The sequence below is a fragment of the Penaeus monodon genome, chromosome 11 (assembly GCF_015228065.2).
Source record: "Penaeus monodon isolate SGIC_2016 chromosome 11, NSTDA_Pmon_1, whole genome shotgun sequence".
NCBI classification, from domain to species: domain Eukaryota; kingdom Metazoa; phylum Arthropoda; class Malacostraca; order Decapoda; family Penaeidae; genus Penaeus; species Penaeus monodon.
Genome location: NC_051396.1, coordinates 27,892,110 through 27,901,955, shown reverse-complemented (window position 1 = coordinate 27,901,955; position 9,846 = coordinate 27,892,110). Strand labels below are relative to the sequence as shown.

At 36.3% G+C, this 9,846-nt stretch overlaps 1 protein-coding gene across 1 annotated transcript in view; it reads left to right on the top strand.

The window, feature by feature from the left end:
• Positions 1-9,846, top strand: part of LOC119578874 (transmembrane protein adipocyte-associated 1-like) — a gene marked incomplete in the record, with an annotated part of 13,284 nt that overhangs the window by 2,771 nt on the left and 667 nt on the right. Inside the window, 5 exon segments of the mRNA XM_037926531.1 lie at positions 373-569; positions 1,865-1,937; positions 2,470-2,653; positions 8,105-8,222; positions 8,470-9,846. The exon segment at positions 8,470-9,846 is cut by the window's right edge and continues 667 nt beyond it. Coding sequence (XP_037782459.1) covers positions 373-569; positions 1,865-1,937; positions 2,470-2,653; positions 8,105-8,222; positions 8,470-8,643 — 746 coding nt within the window.

Here is a 9,846-nt window from a genome sequence, read left to right as displayed (position 1 = left end):
ATAAAATATAGATATATTATATAATAGATATAATATATGTAAAATAATATATATATATATATTATATATATCATAAATAATATAATATATATTATATATTTATATATATTTTTTTATATTTATATATATTGGTATAATATAATAATTTATTATGTATTTTTTTTTTATTTATATATATATATATTATTTTTATATATATATATATATATATATATATATATATAAAATATATATATATATATATATATATTTATATATATATATATATATATATATATATATATATGAATTACATTAATTGATCTATTTATTTATAATACATGCTATCCCAGTCTGAAATGAAAAAGAGTGAAAAACTGAATTCCTTAACAGGACACTTAGACAACAAGACCAGCATTAGGCGTGTCCTGGTGGTCACCTCGATGATTGCCCTGCCGTACTCTGTGGTGCAAGGGGCGCTGGAGGTCCTCACGCCAGACCAAGACTTCTATGTTCCTGCCAAGGACTATGACCTCTTTGGTCACGGTGGATCGCTCTTCTGGATGATATCATCCATTGTCTTTACGCTGGTGGGTGCTAGGATATATTGAAGCTTTGAGTTGCATTTTGTTTTTTTATTGTCTTCAGTTATTGCTTGTCATTAGTTACTTGTGTATATATTGCTGATTTTTCTGTTGATGTTTGTATATTTTTAATGCTGAAGTGCAATAATGAGGTTTTCCATTTTTTATTTGGTAATTGATCAGTAGTATTGTGTCTCATTTTTGCATTTTCAGGCATTTTTTTCTTATCAGTTTAAGTACTGAAATATTACAATATTTAACTTGATGCTGTAGGGGATGGCATGTATGTACATGCTGTGCCCATTGTGAGTTAGATTTATCAATTGTCTTTACACATAGATGGCTCCAGAAGTACTAAGTCACCAATGAGCCAGTTACTAGTAGTACCGGTCTCACTTGTCTACCCTTTTCCTAGATTTTCAGAAATAATTTTTGGAATATTATATAAATACTGTTAGTTATGTTAACCCATAATTGATGGGTAGCATTCATAGTGGCCTGGGCCTCGCTGCTGGGGGCTTATATCGTCGCCCGAGCATAAGCGACCACTCATCCCAAATACCAGCATCCCATTCCGTTTCTTCGTAATACTACGAAGATATGTTGTATTTTCAATTTTCATTATTTTTTACAGTCTCTACTTGCCAAACTTCCTGATAAATCGAGACTGAAGGGTATTTTTGTTGTTATATAGACTCCATAGTTGATCATTATTCGGTCTATAGTCCGAATAAAATAAGTAGTGTGTGGCATCATGGAGTTGAAATTGTCGGTTTGTTGCATTTTGTTTGTTTGTTGCATGGTAAAAATGAGAAAGTGTTAGAACCGACTTAATCACACTTTCACTGGCAAAAAAATAATCTTTTGCCGTGATTGTAACAAATAAAAACTCATGGCATGTCCATGCATACTCTATGGCATGTGCGCACGTGCCCCCGGCAGATGGTCCCGCCATGCCATGGCATGTACGTACATGCCACCCGTCGGCAATGGGTTAATAACACTATAATGATTATAATGTCTATAGTAAAAGTAACAGCACCAGTATTGATAGCATTAGTAGGAAAAACAAAATTTTTTCCCACATACTCAAGGAAAAGTGAAATCAGGAGGGAACAAGGTCTACTGATTGACTCCTTTGTGGCCAAGAACTTGCAGAGCCATCTATGTGCACAGACATTTCACAGACAATGACTATTGGTTAATGTGACATGAACCTTTTTGCACATAGTATGTGGCTTGAAGATTACTCTTGGTTTGAAGAGTAAGACATTTCATTGATAAGGTTAATTTAATTACAGATCTACTCATTCATCTTGGTGTTGAGACTTGACTGGCTGAGAAAGCGTTTCTTATTCCTTCTGTGGATGCCAAGTGAGTTATCGTTCTGTCACTTATATGGAAGGTTCATTATGATAGAAAATTAGATAACATATAACTTTCCTTATGCTTGTGTTTGTGGGCACTAACAACTATGTATATTGTACAGTAATTGATCTTACTTGCATTTCAAGTGGCTGTGATGAGATTTAATGTCCTTGCTACACAAGCAAACAGAAGAAGAATGTAGGTCATGTACATGCAGGATATATGGATTCTGTCTCCTTGTTGTGCTATTTATATTAAATGTTTAAAAGTCTTTGACTATTTAACTGAAGAAAAGTGTCAACATTTTTCTGTAGGTCAATTATTTGAACAAGAAATAAAAGATATGCTATAGAATCCACTAAACAGTGTTATGTTTAATCATTTGCAATAACTGTTGTTCTTTATCAAAATTTAGTAAGGCTATTGAAATCTTGTAAAAAATAAAATAACATACAAGCAGCTATCATATTTGGTAGTTATTTTGAAATTGCTTCTTTGAATGTTTGTGACCTTTATGATTACTTTGACTTCTTTTCAGTGAAACGTGCCTTCTACGTGTACCTTGGGTTCCTAGCTGGTCTTAACCTAATCCAGAGCATTGGGAGTGGCCTCTACCATGCCCATATTGCTGTGGGTTTGTGCCTAGTCAATGCCACCACTTGGACTTACTTTTCCCTCCTGACACCCCTTATATACTACACATTCATATCAGAATTCTTTGGGTGAGTAACTTTTTTGTATTTGCCTTTGAAGTATGCTGTTTGTTGACTTTGTAAGCTTTTGTATCAACCTGAAGATGCTGGGGATTACATGTATGGACATGCCATGCTCACAGTAAGATTAGTTTATTACTTGTATTTGCACATAGATGGCTCCACAGACGCTTAGTCACCAATGAGTCGATCATTAGTCTGACCTGTCTCACCTGTTTACCCTTTTCCCGTATTTTTGGAAATGCTTTATTATATTTTATATTGCCATTAATATTATTAACCCTTTCTCGCCGGTCTGAATAATTCACTGAGAGTAGTTAAAATCCAGTGATATCTGGCAACGGCCCGACAGTGGGCGCGGGAGTCCGCTGTGAGAAGCCGAACGTCCCGCTCCACTCGCTCTGACGCGTCGCCGCACGTACACGCTTACCCTGCCGAGAGACCCGTTTTCTATGACGTATATACACGTGACCCGGCGAGAACGGGTTAATAAGACTGTAACAGTAGCCTCCGGGCTAGTACAGTGGTAACGTGTCAGCCTCTCATCCGAGGGGTCAGTGGTTCGCGCCCTGTCCAGGCGCGAGAAGTTGCAATTGTCGCTTGGAGGTTACTACTGTGGCTGGGCACCATGGCGGGTAAGGACTACGTTCAGCCGGGTCAGCACTAGCTGACACACGTGAGTGAGTTGGCATTAGTCGACACAGGCCGGGCTCCCCTCATGGGCATAGCCCGGGCGAGGCTAAGCTTCGCATATCGGACTTATCCTTTACTGTAACAGTGATAGTAATAACAGCTTTGACAATAATAGCATTAGGGGGGAAAAATCCTGAAAACTCAAGGAGGAGGAAAATCAGGTGAAAAGCAGACTACTGATTGACTCTTTGGTGGCTGAGCACTTGTAGTGCCATCCATGTGCAGATACATCTCACAGAACAATACTACAGTGAGCATGACACTTTCCTGTCATCATTAGTTCAATGGAGTAACTAAAATATACATAATACTGTTGTCTCATGTAGAGAACATCTTTAGATCTAAGCAGCTATTAATGCATGTTGACAAGATAATCCCAGAAGACTAGAATTCAATAGTCTTTTCCTTGCATCTCAGCTGCAAAATTGGGTATCAGATTTTCATCATTCAGTATGCCCAATTTTTATCTTGAATTTCCATTCCAGTAAATATGAGGCTGGTGCTGGTGTGGTAGATGGCAATGTATCTCCTACATGACTGGTAGTTTGTCTTTTTGGGGAGTGATTTACTGGGTGTGAGTTCCCACTGTTAAGGCTGGGTGTTGAAGTGAAATAGGGTCCTATGAGGAGTAGGAGAGGCTCCCCCATGGCAAAGGACTGGGCAGTCCTTGTATTGCTGCTGCTTGCTGAGGTTTGGCTGGAGGAAGATCCATTGATGATTTTGGTTCCCAGGTGACGTGACCATCACATCATGAAAAAATCTGGCTTAAAGGGTGGGTGATGTGAACATACTGTTACAGGAAAATCTGATTGTAGGCTGGATGATGCGAAGCTGCCATTGTGAGGGTTTTGGCTGAAGTCTGGGGTGATGGAAAAGACTCAACACGAGTGCACAAACCTCTTGGGAGGTTTATTTTACTCATTTGGCAATTTTGCATTTTTCCCATTTATGTACGAGTGTGGAATGTAATGTTTGTTAGTGGTAACTGGAAGAGCATCGTATTCCTGGCACTGTGACCAGCGACGCAGGTTGTATAAAAAAATAACAAATAACAAATTGTTCCTTAGTTTTACATAATTGTTACATAATTTTTCTTGCACTAGACTACCTAGAGAGATGATCTGGAGCCTGTGCAAAGAAAAAAATCTGTTGGAAAATGGCCAAAAAGCTAAAAATGCTAGAGTTTTGTCACCACGCACACTACAAGCAGCCTCCCAGCAGAGCGGCCACTTACATAAGCCTAATGCCTGGATTTTTAGTGATGGGAGGGGCAAGTGGAAAGTTAGGGAAGAGAGAGATAAGGGGAGAGAGATAAGGAGAGGGAGAGATATAAGGAGAGAGAGAGAGATAAGGAGAGAGAGAGCAAGATAAGGAGAAAGAGAGAGATTTAAAAAAGTAAGTAAAATAATTTTACAACAGGTCTTGAAAAATATACAACAGATGCTTATCATTTATTTAGAGGAGCAGCAGAGCCTAAACTGAATGCAAGGAATTTAACAAGATAATTTTTGATATATGTTTATTATCTTGCCAATACTGGGGACCCTACCACGTACTCACTCCAAGAGCATCACAACATGAAAAAACTAAGTATCATGCTGTGACCACGGCGGCTCAGACATGAACCTACCGTTAAAAGAAAGAAAGAAATCTTGCCAATATTGTAATGGTGCTGATAGCAAGAGTTGTGATATTTATGTTGACTGTGATAAAGATGATGATGATAATGATGGTGATAATTTATAATCATAATGTAGATAATGTTAATACTAATGATAATGGTGCTGGGGCAGTATTCATTAAAAAGTCATAGGAGCTGGGATTAGTCTGTGACAAAATAGTCTTTGACTATACAATTCAGTCTATGACACTTTACTTGACAGAAAAGATGTTGATAGAAATATCTTTAACAGTCAGTTCAGTTTTCTTTTTGACAGATACAAATGGCATCATATGCCTTCACAGCTGACGCAATAACAACAAATGTAGGAGGGGCCATGTAAACATATATAAAATATTAGAAGTGTAATATGATAATCATTATATAGTAGAGATTCATTGATATAGTTATTTTGTTTCATTGTTATATTGGATTATCATTGTAAGGTCATTTATAATGGAAATACTCGTTCTTGTTCAGTTTTAACTTAAAATTTGGCAACAATTTGAGCTAGAGACAAAATTGCTAAGGACAGTCTTTAAATTGACTCAAAGATGAATTCTATAGTAATCTTGGAGGCAGACTGTTTTAAGGATAATCCTTAATCTTGTCAAAGAAAATTCTATGAGATTTCATGAATACTGGCCTGGGTCCCTATTGATATAAGCTAATGCATTTTGGGCTGGAAGCTTCCTGCTTCTTTGGGCATGCAGAGATGTGTGGGGCTTCATGGAAATCACATGGCCCAAAATATTGGCAGTAGGCTTATGTGAGCGGCCACCGCTCTGATGGGTGCGTGGCTTGTAGGCCAGTTGCTTGTGTGTGATGACAAGACTGTGTCTGTGCGATGTTATTGTCTCTTTTTATGCATAAGTGTTTTTAGCTTTTTTGTTATTTTCCAATGTCCATATTTGTCATTTAATTTTGCTTTATGCAGATGGTAATAGACAGACTCCAGACTCTCTTTAGGTAATCCATAACTCAGTGCAAGCATAATAACATTAAGTAATATCTTGTTAGTTTTGTCCTCTTTAATTTTTTTTTTTTATATTTAATTTTCTGTAATACAACCTGTGCCACCAGTCATGGCGACCATAAATAGATGCTGAGATGGAAATGGTGACCTCCCTGGAGCTGGTGCTCTTCCAGTCATGGCTTATGAACATTACATTCCACACTCATTTATTGATGGAAATAATGCAAAAGCTCTTTTCTAAATGCCAAATGAGTCTAATCACTTTCCAAGAGGTTTATGTACTTGTGGCGTCTTCCCTATCACCCTGGCCTGAAGCCGAAATGCTCACAATAGCAAATTTTCGTCACCCTGGCCCACAGCCAGCTTTTCCCATGACAACATGTTCATGTCACCTGCCCCTCAAGCCAATTTTTTTCAGGACATGATGGTCATGTCATCTGTCATGTCATCTGGATCTTACGGGTTAAGGAATACTGTTCCCTTCAGGGAAAATTCCAGATTATTATCTGTCTTTGAAAGTTTAAGCAGTTTTACAGATCCTGCCAAGCTGAAACTAGGGTAATTTTTACTTTTTATGAAAATACTCTGCTTACAGATTGGGGATTTATCATACCTGAGGTAAAGCATGCTATTGTTTCTTCATCTGCTTTCCTGTTTGTTTCACACTAATTGTTATAATATGAGTAAAAAGCTTGCTAAGAAATTATTTTAATTTTCTTTATTTAATCCAAATATGCAGGGTGTTTCACAGACTGGCAGGTGATCATGCTAGGTTGTACTGTGTGCCTTTAATTATGGATGTCAGGAAGTGAATGAGACCTGCACAACTCTTGTGCACAGCTTATAAGTCCTTTATTCTTAATAAGACTCGACAAGAAAGATGATAGTTATGTGAGGAATAGAAGAATATCCACCTTTGTATTTGTAAAAGAATTGAGAGCCTTAGTGTTGTTTTTGTGGACTGGCAAATATTGTCTTTATGAGTTTTAATTGAAATCTGGGTAAGAAAAGCATTGAATATGAATAACCCCTTTATTTACAAGATATGAAGAAAAAAAATAGACATACAAATACATATATACAATATGTAGATGCAGCTGCACTCTGGTGCAGCTGCACAGGAAAATGTCATAGTGAACATACTTGAATCACATTTCTTTCCTCTTGTTCTTGAAATTGTGGTAGTGACAGCAGCTTTCCCAGATTGAAAGTAAGCATATGACCATCAAGTGGACTATCATGATTTTTGTCAAACCGTAGAGAACATATGGCAGGAGAATACCTGGATGATTGTGATACTTTGCCAAAACACTGGTGGGACATGTTGAGCAACCAGAGGTCTGGCTTGTTTATCGTGAGGAAAAAGGTTGCTGCTGATTGACCTGATTCACTTATTCAGCCAATCAGGTTAATCCACATTAGTTCAAGTCAGTTAATCCTCATCATACAACTAATACCAATGAAGATCAGTCCACATCATATAACAGTTGCCGAATTAGCTTAGTCCATGTGACCTCTATTGACTAGTTATGTGACACTTTGTATTATGTTTCCTCTCCCACCCCCTGCCCTACTAGGCTGCTCCCCTCCACCCTCCCACAATCACCCTCCCACAATCACCCTCTCCCTCTTATTGCCACGATAACAGATATTCAGAGAAAAAGGAAATAACCATAGTCAGTAATTACCAACACCTCCTGGTGTGTGAACTAAAACATTGCTGGGAATACTGACTACTGGGCAAAAACATTGCCATTGATATTGCTGATGCCCAGTATCTGGTACATAACCAAATTATTGGCATATGTCAATGCTTGGTGTATTTGGATTGATAACAAGGTTGATAATTTTGTACTTGCATCGACTACATTATTAAAAGATAAGATCCTACAACATAAATTTTAGGGAGGCATTAAATATAAGATTGTACCAAAGTGTGTGTATGTATTTCATATGTTATCTGACGTAGTTCCACCTTAGATATCAAAGGTGACATTGGGTAAAATGTATGATGCAACATGTTTCTGATATGTTTTTTATTTTATTTATTTATTTTTTTATGTACTTTTGCAGTGTATTCTGAAGAAAATAATGCATAAGGAAGCATTGTAATTTGTTCCTTCTACTTTAGTCAGAAAAGTCGGGAGCAAGTTGAGAATATTGTTTTCTCATATAAGTCTGAAGATGATGAGGACACCAGTTCCCTGCCTCTTCCGGGTGCTGAGTTCCCACAGCAAAATATTTACCAGGTATTAATTCAGTGCTGATCTGTTATTTGATAGAATTTTGGAAATTGTAGTTTTCAAAAAATGAAAATTCAAATTTGTTTCAGATTAATGCATGAATTAGAATAATAAAGATTGGACTAAATATATAGAGCAGATCCTTGTACCTACAGATTTTCATCAACATAGTATGACACAGAGAAAGTACTTAACCTTTCAGCTTATATTTCAAATGACACTGCACTGTTCTTAATGTATGTGCCTTTTCCAGTCTGGAAGTGCTCCATACAGCAGCCTGTCAGAAGAGGTTGGGAGTGATGGCCAGACTCCAGTTAATCCCTTATACTCTGCTTCCCTCCAGAGCCCAGACTCCATCACTGGATATTCCATCAACTCCGTCGATGATATTACTATTAATGCTTATAATAAGTCTCAGGCACAGTGAAACTGGTCATAATCAATGTAAAGTATGCAGATTTGCATCAGTAGACCAAAATATTTGGTCTTAAATGTATGTGATGTTACTCTACAATCCAAAGACTTTGATAAGGACACATTGGAAGAATAATGTTGAAAATTATGTTTTAATTGTGTAAATGAATGAATGATGTCTATTTTAATTGTGGAAATGATTGAATGAATTGTCTTAATTATGTAAGTGAATAACTGAGATTGTGTATGTAAATGAGTATGTGGGAAAGAGCATTTAATGTAGTGAATGACTGAATGAATAAGTGAATGATCATATTATTATTATTATAATTATTTTGTGTGTGTGTGTGTGTGTGTGTGTGTGTGTGTGTGTGTGTGTGTTTGACTTTGTCAGTGGATATGTGTGCGTGTGTGTGTGTGTGTTTGTGGACATGTGCCTGTGTATATGTATATATGTGTTTGTTTGTTGTGCACATATTTGTACATGAGTATGCATGTATATGTGTACTAGCATATGGTTTCACTGATATATGTGTGTATGATTGTCTTTACATTTTTCAACTCAAGCACACATACACACATATATATATTATACAGTATATATATTGTATATACTTCATCAACTTCCATCTCCATTATTGTCTTCAGAAGTTGCAGCATAAAGGTTATTTTGTACATTGACTGTAAAATTACATTTTTTATTATTATGATTTCTTGTAACCTTTCATATTAACTGTGATCCATCCATATTTCAGAATTATATTTGTGTTATAGTGTTACAGGTAATTATTATTATTATTACTGTTATACATTTCAGTCTAGTTTATGTTTTCTGACCATGTTTCTCACATATCTGTCTAGGTATGAAGAAACTACTTTTGAGCTTGTTAGAGATACTCATTAATACACAAAATTGAGTCAGTTTTGTTTGGTAATATGAACATTATTTTAATTAAAATTTTGTATGTATAGAATTATTCTGTACATACAGAATTCTAATGAGCAGTGAAGTAAATTTCTTTGATTAATATTGGGAAAATTATTAGTTAATTTTTAGTGGGAACCTTGAAAGAAAATAGGTTAGTAGATTGAAGAATTGTGACAAAGCACAGGCAATATATACTTGTATATTACTTACTAATCTTAAAGTTTAATAATAACATGTTAATCATTATATGCTAGTATAAAACCACTCAGATGGTTGTTTTATACAAAA